Source organism: Patella vulgata, chromosome 1 (assembly GCF_932274485.2).
Source record: "Patella vulgata chromosome 1, xgPatVulg1.2, whole genome shotgun sequence".
NCBI lineage: Eukaryota > Metazoa > Mollusca > Gastropoda > Patellidae > Patella > Patella vulgata.
Genome location: NC_065879.2, coordinates 9,398,746 through 9,418,991, shown reverse-complemented (window position 1 = coordinate 9,418,991; position 20,246 = coordinate 9,398,746). Strand labels below are relative to the sequence as shown.

The 20,246-nt window shown below is 34.4% G+C and overlaps 1 protein-coding gene across 1 annotated transcript; it reads left to right on the top strand.

Moving 5' to 3' along the window:
* Positions 1-93: 93 nt before the first annotated feature.
* On the top strand, positions 94-17,601 carry LOC126812382 (valine--tRNA ligase; the record flags this gene model as incomplete). Its single annotated transcript, XM_050538762.2, has 21 exons — positions 94-460; positions 1,408-1,486; positions 2,063-2,163; positions 2,448-2,575; positions 3,536-3,700; positions 5,316-5,397; positions 5,522-5,641; positions 7,180-7,288; positions 7,453-7,632; positions 8,415-8,539; positions 9,209-9,312; positions 9,736-9,817; positions 10,287-10,363; positions 11,483-11,573; positions 11,829-11,934; positions 12,490-12,560; positions 12,750-12,875; positions 13,712-13,816; positions 14,319-14,594; positions 15,409-15,564; positions 17,581-17,601. Coding segments are annotated over exons 1-21 (2,508 nt in total), but the record flags the coding sequence as incomplete, so codon positions are not given.
* Between the last annotated feature and the right edge of the window lie 2,645 nt (positions 17,602-20,246).

Below are 20,246 nucleotides of genomic sequence, written 5' to 3'. Positions count from 1 at the left end.
TTTTAAAGTAATTTCTTCAAATAAGAAAATCAGTTACTATTTATTTGTAAATGTATCAAATGTGTTACATCACGTAAGTATTGACCGGAAATTGCATGTGTGGCTGAGTTGTCATGAGTAAGAAATTTCTGAAAAGCTGTAACTTGAATTAAATTTGTTTGTTATCTGTTCTATTTTTTAATATAAATAAACTTTATAGTCAGAACGCTTTGTTAGTTTACGATCACAGCAGACAAGTGAAAAGTTAAAAACTAACATGTCTGGTACTGACCCAAACAATGGTGCCGCTGCTAAGGGCAGTGGCGATATACCGGCTGTTGACGAATCTCAGCTGAGCGAAAAAGAATTGAAGAAGTTGGCCAAACAGAAAGAAAAGCAAAGAGAGAAAGAAGAAAAAATGAAGAAATTTTTAGAGAAAAAACAGGCTCAGCAGTCTTCTAAAGAAAATTCATCTAATGAGGTATAAGTTTACAAAAATGAAATGGGTTTAATTTTAACATGCAGTATGTTATGAGGGAAATTTTGCCCAGACAGCGGCATAATGGCCTACTCTTATATTGAATTTCAACTGTCAAGGGTGTACATGGAACCTCGATTTTTTATCCCATTCAAGCAACTAGACAGCTGCCCATGTCAGGCCATCTGTCCTGAACAACTGACAAGGAGAAACCACAGTGGAAAATCCTGAGTACCGGTAACTTTCTTGGCCAACACAGGCAATGAACCTGAGACCGTCAGGCTAGTTAAACAGTGTCTTACTCACTGAGCCACCATGGTTCCCTATAAGTTTATAGAACATCTGTGTATGTAAACTTTCTAGAACACATGGTACCACTTTCCGTCTTTCCATCATGAAAAATTTCTCCTGAGGAAGGGCAATATGCTGTTAAAAGATTTTGATGAATTATTTCATTGTTATTGTATTTGACTACTATTAAACATACATTATGCAAGAGCTAAATCTGTCTATTTCAGATCTTTCTTTATTTCTGAAATGTTATCTACATTATTAATTAGACATTAATTAACTTATGCAGACCATAATCAACTCTGGATGTCATGGCTAGCCTGCGATGTTTATTAGATTAGGTTCCGATTTGCTGTTCTACTTCCATTCATAATTCAATCATGAAATGGATAATCGAGACTATGTTTTTTTATCGTACCGACTTTAGTAATGATGATCGAGACTAGGCCGAAAATTCAATCGGTAAAATCTTAGATTGACATTTTTAAAAGAAAAATGGTGCTCATGATGTTTATAATTTTGTCATTCCTCATATTTGAGATAATGACATATTCGAACTAGATAGAAAATTTAGCGTATAAGACTTTACTAAAATGAATTATAAAATAAAACAGTCAACTTTTAAAAAAAAATTTATTGAATTATTTTTGCCTTTACAGTCAAAGAAAGAGAAAAAGAAGGAAAAAGAGAAAGAGGTTATAACGTATGATATTAAAACAGAGAAAGGAGGAAAGAAAGGTAAAGTTCACAAAAACTTTAGTATGTTAACAGTAAAATAAAAGTGTATGGAAGCTGAGGTGACTTGATGAGTAAGACGGTGACTCGCTAATCTGAAGATCCTGGTGTTGGCGTAGAAACTTCATAAGGATTTTCTCGTAAATGGTTCCCCCTTGTCAGTGGTGCAGGACGAAGGGCCTCGCAAGGAACGATGTGTAGTCATTCAGTTGAGACGAAAAAACGAGGTCCTGTATACACATTGGCGTGAACGTAAAAGAACCCTTGATAGTTGGAATTCGATATAAAAGTAGGCCGTAGCACCGCTGTCTGGGCAAAACTTCCCTCATAGCTCACTGTATGGGGATGCCCGTCTTCAATAGTCCTATTGGTGCAAAACAGGAGGATGTTTAACCCCATTTCATTAAAAAGTATATGGATAAGAATGAGTTTCTGTGATAGATGATTAAATGGTCATATGAGATACAAATTTGCTTTTACAAAATGTTGAAAGCTTTTTTTTTTTTAACTTGTGTTTCAAAAGGTTAGAGATACATGTAATACTCTAATGATTTATATTTTGTTGTTGTTTTGTTACAGATACTAATTGTGCAATGCCTAATTCCTACAGTCCAGCTTATGTAGAAGCTGCTTGGTATGATTGGTGGGTGAAAGAGGGATTCTTTAAAGCAGAATATGGCGTAAGATTTTATTTTTTTTTTTGACAATCTCACAGGTGACATAATTTAATATTGATTTTATTCACATAAGCATTGAGTGTTTTGTATGTAAAATGATTTTAATATTTGGATAATTTCCAGCTGGGTTTTAGAAAAAATGCTACATTTCTATTAGTTGTATGATTATTGTCATATTGTGGAATAGTGTAGATCATTGTGGTCTGAAACCTTATGTTTAAGTAGACACAAGTTGTCTCCCTTATGTCATAGTTCTTCTGCCTTCAATTGTATGATTATTTTTACAGGGTCGTGATCCAAGTAAAACTAAACCTGAAGATAAATTTGTGATGGTTATACCACCACCTAATATTACAGGTTCATTACATCTTGGTCATGCTTTAACTAATGCTGTAGAAGATACACTAGCCAGATGGTAAGCTCATGTATTGATAATACAGTTATAATGATTAAATGAAATGAAATGGGGGGTTTAACGTCCTACTGTTCTGCTCCGAACTGGGCTAATGAAAACGAACATATGCACTACGGCCAACTCTTATATCGAATTCCAACTGTCAAGGGATCTTTTATGTGCAAGCCGAACCACTAGACAGCTGTCCTTGTCAGGCCCTCCATCGTGCATCAATGACAAGAGGGAACCACGCCGGAAAATCTGGATGAACTTTTGGCCAATGCAGTGATCTATAATGAATAAGTCTTTCTAGTAGGGGGCAGTGAATGGTCAGACCATAGTCTACGTTAGTCCATCTAAATGACGGCTTAATAAATGTGGGTCAGTTAATCAAACAAGATAGTATAAGTTAAAGGAGCTAAATCTCTATTCTATTCCTCAATCCCTTTCAATTTTTAAATAAAATATTGTTTAAAAAAAAACTGGTTTTTTTTAGAACTGTTTAATTTTTAGAACTTTAGTTCCTTTAATGGCACCTGAATACCAATAAATAGGTGGTTATTTTAATTCTGATGTCAAAAAATGTAAGCTAATTCTCCCACCTTTGCACACAACAAAAAGCGATATATGCAATAGATTTGTTTCCCAAAAGAGAAGGGGGAGTGGGGGTGGATGGCTGAAGGGTTAGCGTGTGCCTGTTGTATCATTAGGTCTGTCATTGAGTCATCTGGTGTGGATTCTCTGGTTGTACGTGGCAAAGAGTAGAGTTTCCTCCGATTTCTTCGGTTTCCTCCAATTGCTAAAGTCCCATATGTGCAAGCGAATTATTGAAATAAAATTAAACAGAATGTTAGTCTCGAAATGACCTAGTTTGTGTCGAAATGACCTAGTTTGTGTCGAGTGGACCTTAAACTTTCTCTCTCTTTCTCTGAGACAGGTAATCAGGAATAGAACATATTGTGTATGGTTGTATATTTTTAGGCATCGTATGAATGGTAAGATGGTATTATGGAATCCAGGTTGTGATCATGCTGGTATTGCTACACAGGTTGTCGTAGAGAAAAAACTGATGAGAGAACAAAAGTTAACGCGACATGATCTGGGTAGAGAAAAATTTGTGGATGAAATTTGGAAATGGAAGAATGAGTAAGTACTGGGTTCTGATATGTAAACTGTATATGTACAGGTAATTCATTGGGCCTGCTTGATTTGTCCGCCGATAGGTGAGCCGGTTTCTACTACGGCTTAAGCCGGTCAGGTTACCGTATCGAAGCAAATCAAGTGACCCGGCTGATAAACAATATGGCATCGGATAATGTTATAATATTAAACCGGTTACATGACATGTTTTAATCAAAAACAGTATTCTTGAAAGTATGACTTGAAAGTGCCCACAAAATAAGCAGAAGATTGTTATTAGTAATATTACTGAGAAAAAATAAATGACATATGAACTTCTGGTTTTACGAAGCTCAAATTCAACTTCAAAACATTTGGTTTAATTTTAATGCTTTAAAATTAGTGTTTTATGGCATTCCTAAATAACATCTTCACCATCTTGCGCCGGTGTTCGCCGCAGCCGAACTTTTGTCGACTTTCGGTGAAATCAAGTGACCTCTCGCAAAAACTGTTGAACTGTGGTCAGCCGGTATGCGCCGGTATTGACAAATGAAGCAGGGCCATTGGCTTTGTTCATGTGATTGGCAACCTATAGTCAAATATGTATCCAGGTAATATCATCAGTTGTTAATCTCATCAGATTTAAATGCATGTCAATGTCTACACGGAATCGCTCGGTTTGTCATACTGTCTGAACGATTAGACACTTTTCTCTTAAACATACATTATGCAAGAGCTAAATCTGCATCTTGCAGGTCTTTCTTTAGACCTGAAATGTTATCTAAATTATTGATTAGACATAAATTAACTGATCTAGGCCATAATCAACTCTCGATGGCATCAGATTTCTCTGATATTAAATAGATTAGAACAGTTCAGCCATATTTTGAGTTAATTCAAAAATGGAGGAGCGAGACTTAGCTTTGAACAACCAGTACAGTGTTTGAAATTATTGCACACGTCTTGTCAAACCTTCAAAGGCTAATATGTAACAGAGTGAGGGAGTTCAAGTTAAACAATACTTGTCCGATCGCTAACCCGCTGTGTCACCAAAATCAATATGATTATATTAGGTTGGCCGATTGTTGACCGCAGTATCACCAACATTCAATATGATATTCATTGTGTAGTTCTTTATTTTATATAGTTAATATCAATAATATATCTCGCAATAGAGTAATTAGAATGAAATTTTCAAATTATTCATTTTATATTATCTACTTTCGAACTATTATAGCAAGAATGACTAGCTATTTATCTAAATCTTACATAATGTATCTTTAATTGCCAGGTCCTCTGTCCTGCACCACTTACAAGTGGAAACAAGGCTGTCCAGGCAAAATTCCCTGAATACCACTCCCTTGTTAGTGATACAGGACGAAGGGCCTGACAAGGACAACTGTCTAGTCATTCGGATGAGACGAAAAACCGAGGTCCCCTTTTACACATTGGCATGCGCGTAAAAGTCCCCTGGACAGTTGGAATTCGATATAAGAGTAGACCGGAGTGTTGCTGTCCGGGCAAGATTTCCCTCATAGCACACTGTATGGCGTATGGCCGTCTTCATTAACCCAGTTGGTGCAGAACAGTAGGACGTTAATTCATATTATTTATAATTATATATAATTATTATGTTTTGTAGGAAAGGTGATCGTATTTATCATCAATTAAGGAGATTAGGAGGATCGTTTGATTGGGATAGAGCCTGTTTTACCATGGATCCTGTGAGTATATTCACTGTATTACAGCTAATGTTTTAACCACATTGGTCCATATAAGATCATTTCCTGACATTGTGGTAACATTGATCGTTTTAGTTTTTAATCCTTTTTTTTTTTTTTTTTTAAGAAATTATGTAAAGCTGTAACAGAAGCGTTTGTCAGATTACATGATATGGGTCTAATATATCGAAGTGTACGATTGGTCAATTGGTCCTGTGCCTTGAATTCAGCTATTTCAGATATTGAAGTAAGTTTACTATAAATTTTCTATAAAAATGCCAAAGTTAGATTTGTCGTTGATTCCATAAAGTAGTCAGGGTTTTAAACGTTAAATGTTGTGTAATTCAACATGGCGCCCGAGAGGTTTGATATATATAGGTACGAATTAGTATCAAATAGTTTATTTATATGAGAGTCAAGAGTTCAATATGACCGAAACTAGTCATGGACCCTCGGGATAACGAGGTCTTCAAGACACTACATGAAGGGGGAGGGGGGATGGCTGAATGGTTAACGCGTTGGCGCTGCATCATAAGTTCTGTCATTTAGTCAAGTGGCATGGTTTGCGATTCCCCGGTTGTACGTGGGTTTTCTCCGGGTCCTCTGGTTTCCTCCTACTGCAAAATACCCCTACGCGCAAGCGAATTATTGAAATAAAGTTCAACCATATGTTCGTCCTGAAATGACCTAGTTTGTTTTGTGGATGTTAAACCCCAAATAATATAGATTAACCCTTTAAATAGTTGCTAAAATTTTGCTCCATTTAAAGATTTTGGATGGTTTTAAAGTAGCTTAGTCTCTTAACTCAGTATCATCCAAAGTCTTTGACATTGAAAACACAAATTATTTGTCAATTTAAATCAACATTCATGTTGTGATCTTACTGGGAAAAGATGATCTTCTGATTTCCATTATCTAAGATAAAATAAACATTTTACCGTGGGTACAGGAATCGTGTACCATAATGCGTTTTATCGCCATCTGTAACAAGGGACTCGAAGAACGAGGCTAGACCTATTCCACAAGCCATGTCAAACAGTGACACCATATTCTTATCTGGAGAGCAGGCACAATAAATACTATTGATGTAGACTGGAATAACTAGACACTACAGATTGCCATTCGATTAAGACTTTTGGCTTATTTCGCTGAACATAACTGATTTGAAATTAGAGTAAAAATGGAAACGATTGAATGTAAATCAGTTTATATACATTCATATTATATGCGTTGCGACCCAGTTGTGTTAATTTCTAGGTCCCAAATATTAGCGATTTAGCTCCTTTAAGCATGCATTCATTATGCAAGAGCTAAATCTGCCTATTGCAGCTCTTTCTTTAGGCCTGAAATGTTTTCTAAATTATTAATTAACTTATCCAGCCCATAATCAACTCTTAATGGCATTGGATTTCTCCAATATTAAATAGATTAGAACAGTTCAGCCATATTTTGATTTAAGCTAAAAATGGAGAAACAAGACTTAGCTTCGAACAACCAGTACGGTGGTTGAAATTATTGCATGCGTCTTGTCAAACCTTCAAAGGTTATTATCTTCGCTCGCAATAGAGTAATTTGAATGAAATTTTTAAATTATTCATTTTACATTATCTATTTTCAAACTATTATAGCAAGAATGGCTAGCTCTTTATCTAAATCTTACATAATGTTAATTCTTCATTATATATGGAAATTTTTAATAGAATTTGTATAAATTTTGAGAATATGAATAATATTAGGATTGGTTTTGAAGACTTGAGAGTTTTTATTATTCATATACTATTTTAGGTAGATAAAAAGGAATTAGAAGGAAGAACATTTTTACCTGTACCTGGTTATAAAGATAAAGTAGAATTTGGTGTTCTGGTATCATTCGCTTATCCTGTAGAAAATTCAGGTAAAATAAAATTAATTGTTTCATTGATTACCATTTTTTTACAGACTTGATTTTAAACCCTCTCTCTCTCTCTCTCTCTCTTTTTCTCTCTCTCTTTTCGATTTATTATTTTCTCCTGGAGTGTTTTATTATGTTGAACAGTTTATACTGATTGTTTATTTCAGAGGACCGTATTATCGTAGCTACAACGCGTATTGAGACTATGTTAGGTGATACAGCTGTAGCTGTTCATCCAAATGATGAGCGTTATAAACATCTTCATGGCAAATCTGTTCAACATCCGTTCTTTGATAGAAAGATGCCCATTGTTTGTGATGATTTCGTAGATATGAGTTTCGGAACAGGTAAGATTTTTTAAGAGAAGAAAATGCCAATCTGATTAAAACACAGATCCTATTTCGTTTTGTTTTTTATAGTTCAAAATTTTGATTTACTTGTCATTACTACACTAGGATCTTGAAGAGTTGTTATATTACCGGTGTTCGGGATGATGTGAGGGATAAGCCAGAGAAACGATCTGTTACGGCGAGTTCATGGCATGCGATGCACAGAACTGTGGATAAACCACTAGAAATGTCACTGGTGATTGATTAATCAATGTCTGATGTCATAGGGTCAAAAGCCGCTTGTACGACCCCTGGCGCGACCTTCCAGTACAACCTGTCAGATCTTCATGTAGTGTAGGCCATCGAAAGTATAAAAAAAAAAACAAAGCGAAATATAGATCTGTATGAATAAACAAGGTCCCATGTACACATTGACGTGCACGTGAAAGAACCCTTGACAGTTGCGATTCGATGTAAGTGTAGTCATAGTGCCACTGTCCCTGCAAAATTCCCCTTATAGCAGACTGTATGGTGTATGTTCGTCTTCATTGGCCCAGTCAGTGCAGAACATTTGAAACGTGTTTAAAGTTGTTATATAAGCATGTATTGTTATATTTCGGATCCTGGCGTGTTACATATTACATGTGGGTGAAAAGGAAAACCCATTCTCCAAGTTAGAATTCCAAATCTCTTACCTTTATTACTGAAAAAGGCAGACAACTTGTGTCGACTTAAATATAAGGTTCAGACCACAATGATACAGAATATACCACAATAAGACAGTATATTTATATCTACAGGTGCTGTGAAGATAACTCCAGCTCATGATCAGAATGATTACGATGTAGGAATGAGACTTAAGCTACCTTTCCTTACTATTATTGATGAGAAAGGAAATATAACTGAAGATTGTGGCCAATTTGCTGTAAGTTTATTTAAGATTAACGACTTGCAATTCGATTTGTGCTCAAAAATACAAACTGTTCTTAATTCATATTTTATTCTCATTCTGATCCTCAAATTCTCATTACTTTCCTTTCCACCAGTTAAGATCATCTGGTAAGAGTTTACTTATGATATCTTTGACAACCTACCTCAATGTGTGGTGAGCGTGCATAGTACTTGACTGTTTCCACCATTTGCAACTATCTACCATGAAGTGTTAATAACAGTGAAAATATACTGACTTTTACACAGACTTTATTGTCCCCCGCCTTTAGAAGAAAGCAGGGGACTATTAAAATGGGTTCATTCGTCTGTCTGTCTGTTACACTTTTTGGGACACAATAACTCTCAGCCTAATTGGGCTAGAATGTTCAAACTTGGTGTAGGTGTTTAGTAGGTCGATGCCTTGACGAAGTTCGAAGATGAGCATTTCGTGATTTTGGCGAGGGACATCAGCGTCACTGTTGACTTGTTATTGCTTGAGTAGCTTCTTGTTTGGAATTCCACCGCAATAATATGATAATTATTATCATCATCATCAGGTTCTTTGGGCACACTTTGTGTATTCTAGTGTGTTACAAATGAACATTAATTATTTTGTTGTCTTGAATCCACACAAAGAAGTATCTCCAGGTTTATATATTTACAGGGTATGAAAAGATTTGATGCGAGGAAAGCTGTATTACAAGCATTAAAAGATAAGGGTCTGTTTATAGAGATTAAAGATAATCCTATGGTTGTACCTATATGTAGGTGGGTAATATATGTAATTTATGTATTTCTGCTAGTTTGTTAACCATTGTAAATTTGGAATTACTCGGGCTAGAAATTGATTTGAATGTATTTTTAAGAATCATTTGTTTGTTTGTAACACTTCTCAAATATCAGAAAGTTATACTGCACACGAAATTTTACATTACTTTACAATAATAGATCATGCTCAATTTTACATTACTTTACAATAATAGATCATGCTCAATTTTACGTTACTTTACAATAATGAATCATGCTCAATTTGATGTTACTTTACAATAACAGATCATGCTCAATTTTACATTACTTTACAATAATGAATCATGCTCATAGTGACATTTATTTTGTTATCACTCTAAATCGTAGGTGACAAATTATTGAAATGTTATTATTAAGTTGACTTGTTTGTTTGAATTATTACAGTCGATCTAAAGATGTTATAGAACCATTATTAAAACCTCAATGGTATGTAGATATGAAAGATATGTCTAAAGATGCTGTTGATGTAAGTATTGTTTTATATATTTGACTATTCTTACAGGCAACATACAAGCGTGGGATCAAACCCACAACAATTGCATAGATAACTGACCACCACACCACCACCATCACTATTTATAAGAGCCCTTGATTAATCCACCCAGAGCTTCTCCTTTGGATGAATTTCACCTTGGGTGCTTCCCTGCAAAGACATCGTGTCTTAGCCCCCAAAAAGTTGGACCAAGCCTATTTTTGTGGCTTCCTCTAGCAAAGTTGTTAGGAAACACTTGTCTATGATATCACTCTTGGTGGAAGTGGGCGTAAAACTCCACGAACGAACAAACTTGATTAATCAATTGACATACTATTGTTTAACTTATATCTGAATTCAACCCCTACCTGACTATTGATGAACTGGTAGTCAACATAATTAAATAATAATTCGAAATACATTTGTCTTTATCAGTGGTATTTAATAAATATGTCTATTATAGGCTGTTAAAAATGGTGATCTCAAATTGATTCCAGAAATGCACAATAAAACATGGTACAGTTGGTTAGAAAATTCCAGGTAATTTCAATACTTCTGTATTATTTGGGAATAATTTTGATTATAAAATGTTAATTGTGTCTTAAAGTAGCTAAGTCTCTAACTCAATATCATCCAAAATCTTCAACATTTAAAACACGATTTATTTGTCAATTTAAAACAACATTGATGCTGTGATCTTACCGGAAAAAGATGGGCTTTTGATATCCAATATTTAAGACAAAATAAACATTTTACCATTGGTACACGAATCGTGTACCATAATGCGCTTCAGCCCCAGTTGTATCAAGAGACTCGAGGGACGAGGCTAGACACATTGCACCAAATCAAACGGCGTATGTAGACTGGATTAACCAGACGCTAGAAATTTGCACTCGCTTGAGACTGCTGGCTTATTTCGTCGAACATAACTGATTCGAAATTGGAGTAAAAATGGAAACCATTGAATGTAAATCAGTTTATATACATTCATACTACAGTATTATATGTGTTGTGACCTACTTTTGTCAATTTCTAGGTCCCAAATGTTAGTGATTTAGCTCCTTTAAATATTGGATGTTAGGATCCTGTTTCACGGCAAGATAACAACACTAATATTGATTGAAATCGGCAATACTATATACCGGAAAACACCATTTTATACTGAATACCGGGATACCGGAAAAACACTAAATACCGTAAAACACTAAATACAGGAAAATACCCTAAATAGGTAACCCGGAGGTTAGTTTCCAGTTTATAGTATAGCCCTTCTCCGGGTTACCTATTTAGGGTGGTTTCCGGTATTTAGTGTGTTTTCCGGTATTTAGTGTTTTTCCGGTGTTTTCTGGTATTCAGTATAACATGGTGTTTTCCGGTTGTTTTCCGGTATATAGTATAGCCCGATTGAAATTGATCAATATTGAATTCTAATTCGTGTTTTTAATATTATGGAAAATATTGAGTTAGAGACTTAGGTCCTTTAAATATGAAAAATAATAAAAAGATAAAATAGAAACAAATATCATTATTTTTACAGCGCATTAATACTAAAGAACAGTTTCTAATGCTGTGTTGGTTGTTATATTCACTGATTATTTACGGATCAGGGTTTTAAAACAAGAATGTTTTCAGTTGATATTTAACTGTATATATTTGTAGAGATTGGTGTATATCACGTCAACTATGGTGGGGACATCGTGTTCCAGCTTATTTTATAAATATAGATGATCCTAACATTCCTAAAGGAACTGTAAGTACATTGTATATAACATAAGTTTATTGTGTGTTATGTCCATGGGTTTGTCTTGTGTATGTGTTGTGTTGTGGGCCTCCTGCTCTTACTATTGTAAAAGAACGCTTGACAATTAGAATTCAATTGGTGTATGTGTAAAATTTCCCTCATAGCACACTGTATGGCGTATACCTGTCTTGATTAGCCCAGTATAAGCAGAACAGTATTACGTTTAAACTCATTTCATTTCTTTGTATTATTTGCGTATTGTAGGATTCTGATGGTAGTTATTGGGTGAGTGCCAGATCTAAAGAAGAGGCTTTACAAAAAGCTGCTGACAAATTCAAAGTTTCGAAAGATAAGATAAAACTCTCTCAAGGTAAATACATGTTTATGTATATATTAAATACCTGAACTAAAAATTACTCTAGATTTGAAAATAACTACATATTCTACTCTCTAGATTTGAATATAACTACATATTATACTCTCTAGATTTGAACATAACTAAATATTATGCTCTCTAGATTTGAAATCGACTAAAAATCACACTCTCTAGATTTGAAGATAACTAAATGTTTCACTCTCTAGATTTGAATATAGCTAAAAATTACACTCTCTAGATTGAACATAACTAAAAATTACACTCTCTAGATTTGAATATAGCTAAAAATTACACTCTCTAGATTTGAATATAGCTAAAAATTACACTCTCTAGATTGAACATAACTAAAAATTACACTCTCTAGATTTGAACATAGCTAAAAATTACACTCTAGATTTGAACATAGCTAAAAATTACACTCTAGATTTGAAATCAACTAAAAAATTACACTCTCTACAAATTCAGATATAATAATGAAGAAAATGACAAGAATATACTTAGAAAATGACATGTACCTATAAAATGTTTTATTGTTGTATTTATTAATAGATGAGGATGTATTAGATACGTGGTTCTCTTCAGGGTTATTTCCCTTTTCTATATTTGGTTGGCCAGACCAGGTAAGTAAAGTTTTCTGGGATTGACAATTTATAAAACTGTTTATTTTTATGTAAAATTTCTGTATATCAAGTGAAGTCCTTCTTAATCACAATATTAGAACAAAATATAATTTGGTTAAGATTAAACAAATTGAGGAAGTGGCATGTAGGGGTCAGCTAACTTAGTTAACAATATATCATTAATTTCAGACACCAGATCTAGAAGCATTTTATCCTGGAGCTTTGTTAGAAACTGGTCATGATATTCTATTCTTCTGGGTAGCTAGAATGGTTATCTGTGGTCAGAAACTCATGGGTAAACTTCCATTTAAAGAGGTAAGATTAAAAGTCATAATGGGGCTTCACATAGTTGTACAGGGTGAAGATAAAGGAGAGTGAGAGAAATGGAGGAATGGGGTGTAACCTCCACTCAACATAAATTAGGTCATTTTGGGAATAACATTGTTTGATTTTATTTCAATAAATCACTGGCGCGTAGGTGTCTTTAGCAATGGAATGAAACCGGAGGACCAGAAGAAAACCCACACGACCCTATTCCTTGTCACATACAAGCGGAAAATCATAATCATGTCACTTTACTCAATGACAGAGAGAGAGAGAGAAATAGGTTTTAACGTCACTCGATATGAACTAGGTCATTTCGAGACTAACACATGATTTTATTTCAGTTCAAAAATTCGCTTGCGCTTAGGGGTTTAGCAGTGGGAGGAAACTGGTGGACCCAGAGAAAACCCACGTGCTTGGACAGGCGATCCTAATCCTTGTCACGTACAACCAGGGAATTGAAACCACACCAATTGACTTAATAACAGACCTTATGATGTAACATTCATCGAGAATAAATATAAGACTTTCAATATTTGATGCAGATCTGACCAGTTTTATTCACTACTCCGTTAATTTATTTTCTAAAAATTTAATTCACAAATATGTAGTTTTATATATCCCATATGTGATCAGTTGTTTGTTAGAAAATTTTGGTAATGGTATGCTTGTCAAAGTTTTGATATTTCCAACAGCCGTAAGTGTCATTGCCTCAGCCCTTATTTACTGTTTATTAAGAGTACATGAACTGGCTGAAAAGGAAATTGTTGGGAGTCAGGTGTTTGGGTCTGAACATTAATTAGAATTTTGTTTGTTTTTATTTTTAGGTATATTTACATGCTATGGTCCGAGATGCACATGGAAGAAAGATGAGTAAATCTCTAGGAAATGTAATTGATCCATTAGATGTGATACAAGGAATAACATTACCTGTAAGTACATGTGGTTATATCAAATAGTTTTTGTCTCTTGTACATGACTTTGATATTGAGTAATGGTTTTAGTCATTAATATTTTTACACCTAATTCCTAAAAAGCAGTATACAGTGGAACATGTTGTTTGTTACTAATATACGATACCGAAGCAGTTTTTGTCCATCCACAGTATAGGTCATGAAGAATCTTTGAAATTTTTCAAGCTTGGTTTTCACTCAGCTGATATAAAGATTGTGGGAAGTTTTCTTAGTTTGAGGCACAAAAACAGAGGAATGTGATTGAATTGGAAGAAATGAAATATAATGAAATGTGGTTTAACGTTCTACTGTTCTACTCGTACTGGGTTAATGAAGACGGGCAGTTGGAAGAAAAGTATGAGGAAACAAGGTCGCCCAAGCTAAATTCCATAACCGTAATAAATTAGGATAATTGTATGTTATTCTCATAAAAGGATCTAAGAAAACTGTGAAATATATGTATCTGGATTTTACTTTACAGGAATTACAACAGAGGTTAGAAGATGGTAATTTAGATCAGAAAGAAATGGAGAAAGCGAAACTAGGACAGAAGAAAGACTATCCTAGTGGTATACCAGAATGTGGAACGGATGCATTAAGATTTGCTCTAGTAGCTTATACGTCACAAGGTCGTGATATTAACCTGGATGTTCTTAGAGTTCAAGGTTATCGGTTCTTCTGCAATAAATTATGGAATGCGACCAAATTTGCTTTACTCAGTCTGGGAGAAGATTTTAAACCAACAGAATGTTTTAAGGTTTGTATGTTCTATGTATTGATATATTCTAGGTACATGTAAAAAATACTATTTTACTATCGAAATGTCCTAGGTTGGTGACTAAATAATCTAAAACATACCATTACAAGATATAGGGGGGAGTCGGGAGGCTGAATGGTTAACACGTGCGTGTTTGATTGTAAGGCCTTTCATTGAGTCGTCGCCTGTCCAACCTTGTGGGTTTTCTCCGGGTCCTCCGGTTTTCTCCCACTGCTAAAGAACCCTACGCGCAAGCAAATTATTGAAATAAAATTAAATATGTTAGTCCCGAAATGAACTTGTTTGTGTCAAGTGGACTAATATATGGTTCAATTTTATTTCAATAATTCGCTTGCGCTTAGGGGGTCTTTAACAGTGAGAGGTAACCGGAAGACCCAGAGAAAACCCACAAGGTTCGACAGACGACCCTACCCCTTGTCACGTATAACCGGGGAATCGAAACCATGTCAGTTGACTCAATGACAGACCTTATGATCCAACCCCCCTTAAACATTATACTTTGTTTAACCCGTTAAGCGTAACTTTTTTAAAACGTTAACTACCCCCTATTGTGTAATTCATTTGACGAAGTGACGAAGAACTATGTACTATGTTCTAAGAATAGAATGTTCTGGGGAATATACCTCCAAGGCGTTATATTATGCCCTACACACAGTAAGTGGCAGTTGTCCAGGACGTTATATAACGACCTACGCACTTAACGGGTTAATCATAAAGATGGTACTGCAAATGATGATTTAATCACACTTAAACCATTTTATTTGACAATTATATATTTTTTTTTATCTGATAGTTAAATGGTAAAGAAGGTGAAATGGATAAATGGATATTAAGTCGATTATCATTAGCTGTAGAATTATGTACAAATGGTTTTGCTAGTTATGATTTCCCCGCTGTAACAACTGGCTGCTATAACTTCTGGTTATATGAACTCTGTGATTGGTACTTGGTGAGTACATCTTAAAGGGGGGAGGAGGCTACCCGAAAATTTTTATTCTGAAATTTTAAAGCTATTGAATTGAAAATGATACAAGTAGTTAGGAAATGTAATAAAGAAGGGAAAACTAACTTTTAAAAAATGTTGTTGCCAGGGTAACCCATTTGGGGGGGGGGGGGTATGAAAAGTGTAGGTACACTATATCTTTGTAACTTATTAAGATATCTTCACCAAATTTGCAGGATATATAAACAAATATCTACCCCCATATCAGACAGAACGCGATTTGAATTATCATTAATATTTCAAAAGTTATCAAAATATTTCTCAAAAGACAAAATATTGTTTTAAACACCATTTTCCAAGAAACTATGAAAATTATAGAGAAAAACTCTCTGTCTAATTTTAGGGTTATCATTAAAGAATAAGCAGTCCGAGAATGAGACATTTATCTTTATTAGTGCCAGAGATGTGGTGTACCAATGTTTTTCATACTTTTTCCCCCACAATGTTAGTTTTCCCTTGTTTATTACATTTCCTAACTACTTGTGCCATTTTCAATTCAATAGCTATAGAATTTAAGAACACATTTTTCGGGTAGCCTCACTCCTTAACATTTTAATTATTTTTATTTTACAAGTAATCCTCAGCATGAAACAATTAGAAATATGTTTCGAGTGAATGAAGTACTTTAGCTGAAACAAATTAACACATTTGCCCAAAATAAGTTTCAAGTGAATAAACTTTTGTTAAATCAAATTAGCACACTTGCCCAAAATATGTTTCATATGAATTGCCCAAAATATGTTCCATGTGAATGAACTACTTTAGTTGAAACAAATTAACACATTTTCCCAAAATAAGTTTCAATTGAATGAACTATTTTGGTTAAATCAAATTAACACATTTGTTCAAAATATGTTTCAATTGTTTGAACTATTTTGGTTGAAACAAATTAACACATTTGGTCACAATATGTTTTAAGTGAAGAAACTGGTGCAGCACCATGGGCTTTCTGTCAGACGTGGAGAGCGGGTGATCCTAAACCGGTTGCCACCTCCGCCGTATGACCCATGCATCTTTTCTTACTACATACCTTAGTAGCCTTGTGATCGTCTAGAATTCGTCTCTAGCTGTCTTTGTTCCCCTTCGCGTTGTGTATTTACTTCTTACTATCCATCTCAGGTAGTTAAGACGTTTGTCTTACCAGGAATAACAATGCAACAGTTCGTTTTTACATTTTATATATCATAGCTGCTTACATATGGTACAATGCATAATAGAATAAAGTCATTCTCTCAAACCTCATCCAGCCAGAGTGGCTGGGCGAGTCTGCTGATAGAAATTGCTACATCTTTTCCCTTCTGGAATCAAGCCGCTGTCTAGCGAATTCTCACAAGTATGATAGTTTTGTAGCTTTGGGTTTTGGACCTTCAATTATCTAATTGGTCAAATATGATGTAAATAAGTATAGAGATTGGTTAAACAAGCCAAATGATGCAATCGTGAATTTCCTATGTAATACATGATATTCTTATTCCCACAGAACCAGCTAATGTTTACCAAATTATAACTCTTTTTTTATTTAACCATCTGTCACTCATTCGCTAACTTGATTTAAGTACAAATACTACATATATGTGAATCTAATAACTTGCCAAAGATATTAATTAATACAATATAATGCCATCATTAATTTCAAGAGCAAAAATTCTACAAAAAGTGTTACACTGGTTTGGTTAAATCAAATTAACACATTTTCCCAAAATATATTTTGAGTGAATGAACTATTTTGGTTGAAACAAATTAACACATTTTCCCAAAATATGTTTCAAATGATTGAACTACTTTGGTTAAATAGAGAATGTTCTACAAGTCTTTTTTGATATCAAAAAAATATCAACAAAAGTTGATATAGTAAAAAAAATGAGGCTCTGGTTAGCGCATGTGCATTGTATCATAAGGTCTGTCATTGAATCAATTGACATGGTTTCGAATATATGAAACTTATTATAATATATTTTTCAGGAATATATGAAACCTATTATATATATTTTAGGAATATATGAAACTTATAATATATTTTTCAGGAATATATGAAACCTATTATATACGGTAAAGATGAAGAAGCGAAAACAATATGTCGTAATGTGCTTTATACATGTCTCGATGTTGGACTTCGTTTGTTACATCCCATGATGCCTTTTGTTACAGAGGAATTATTTCAGCGGTTACCAAGGAGACATGCTAATGAACCACCTAGTATATGTGTGACACCTTATCCAGCACAGAAAGATGTAAGATTCGATATTGTTCATTGTATCTGGGTCGTTCGGATGGGACAAAAAAACAAAACAAGGTCCTGTGTATTCATTGGGTGCACGTAATAGATCCCTTGGCAGTTGGAATTCGATTTAAGAGTAGGCCATAGTGCCAATGCCCGGGCAAAATTTCCCTCGTTAACCCAGTCGGAGCAGAACAGTAGGACGTTAAACCCCATTTCATTTCATTTCATTTTTATTAAAAAATAGATCAGTCCAAATTCAGGGGTTTCGATTCCCCAGTTGTAGAGTAGAGTCATCTGTCCTACCTTGTGGGTTTTTCCGGATCCTCCGGTTTCCTCCCACTGCTAATAAGGCGAACGAATTATTGGAATAAAATTGAACCACATGTGATTCCCGAAATGACCTAGTTTGTGTTGAGTGGATGTTAAACCCCATATCTCTCTCTCTCTGTCTCTCCATTTGATTTCTTTTTGTGTGATTTCAGTTCCAGTTACGTAATATAGAATTAGAGTCTAATGTAGAATTTACACAGAATGTTGTGAAAAGTTTACGATCAATGAGAGCTGATTATAATCTTACAAATAAACAGAAAGCTGATGGTAAGTTTTCTTAGTATTCTTTACAGTAGTATGCAGGGGAACTTGAGTCCTGTGACTCGCTCTCGGGTCCGACTTAAATCACATCAATGACCCGACTTGCGACTTGACTTGAAATATTTATTGCGACTGGAGACAAGGGGGCATAACTCTAACTTAGCTTATTTCCCATGAATTGCTGACTCTTGATGAACTGGCAACTTGAAAGAGACTCTGGCTTTGTGAAGATTTGGGACTCGACTCGGACTCGACATGCGTGACTAGGAAGTTAGGAACACGACTCATGCTCGAGGTCCCGCAACTTGTTCCCACCTCTAGCAGACAAAGGGGGCTTTGGCATCAATTTAATTGGGTCATCCAATCAAAGAATGAAATTTTTTTACATTTGAAATTATTGCTGTTAACTTATTGTACAAGCTACCCTACTTAATTTGAATAAAAAGTTTATTTCGCCATCTGTTAAACCCTATTTCATTCATTTTCTCTATTTGATGACTTTATATTTCAGTGTATTTAAAATGTTCTGACGATAGTACAGGTAATTTATTAAAGAATTTTGTTGATGTGATAGAATCATCAACTAATGCTAATACTGTTCATATAATAACAACAGATTCACCACCAGTAGGATGTGCTATGTCTACTGTCTCAACTAAATGTGAAACACATCTCATGCTCAAGGTAATATATGCAGAACATTTTTTTTTTCAAATTGCCTTGTCAATATAGTAAACGAAAAATTATACTTTTTTAAAAAAAAATAATTAATTTTTTATATACGTACAGGGTTTAATAGATGTTCCGAAAGAAATCTCGAAATTAGAAGGTAAAAAAGATTCTCTAGGTAAACAGTTGACCAGACTTCAAGAATCCACGAAAAAACCTGATTACTCAACTAAGGTACCAGAAGATGTCCGTCAACAAAACTCAGAGAAGGTAATTAAGTCTTCTAAACAAAAAGCTACTCTGTGCAGAAATAGGAAGTTAAAATCCAAATATTATACTCAAGCACTGCTAGTCATAAACAATCCTCTCACCCCCCCCCACCCCCCACTGATAACCATTTGGGTTATTTTGAATCCCTTGCAAGCTACAATACTATGGAAATTAAATCTCTGAAAGGAATATCTGACCAAAAATGGTTCTATTCCATTCAGTATTTACAAAGTTATGATAAAATGAAAATTTGTCAACAATTGGCATCTTTGATATTTTGGTTTTGTTTTCCTAATTTTAAGTAAAAGTATTAAATAGTCAATCTGAATACATTTTAGCATGTATTAAGTCATGTAACATCATTTATGGTAAAAAAAAATGGAAATGGCTATCGGCAGCTTTTGACAGGAATATCTTTTTTTTTGTATTTTCAGATGACAGAATTATCAACAGAAATAGAAAAATTGTCAACAGCTTTATCAACATTACTGACCCTAGAATCCTGAATAGACTGACCCTAGAATCCTGAATATACTGACCCTAGAATCCTGAATATACTGACCCTAGAATCCTGAATAGACTGACCCTAGAATCCTGAATATACTGACCCCAGAATCCTGAATATACTGACCCTAGAATCCTGAATATAATATACTACTATATACTCACTGATTTATTTCGAAGTCTGGTATATATGTTGATATTTAAATTGAACATTTGATTTTGAAAATTATAAATCTGAATTTATTTTAAAATTGAATAATTTGTATTTTAAACTAATGATAGTTGGCAGATCGGGACTTGTTAAAGATGCATTACGTAAGATTTAGATAAAGAGCTGGCCGTTCTTGCTATAATAGATACCTGATGAAAAATG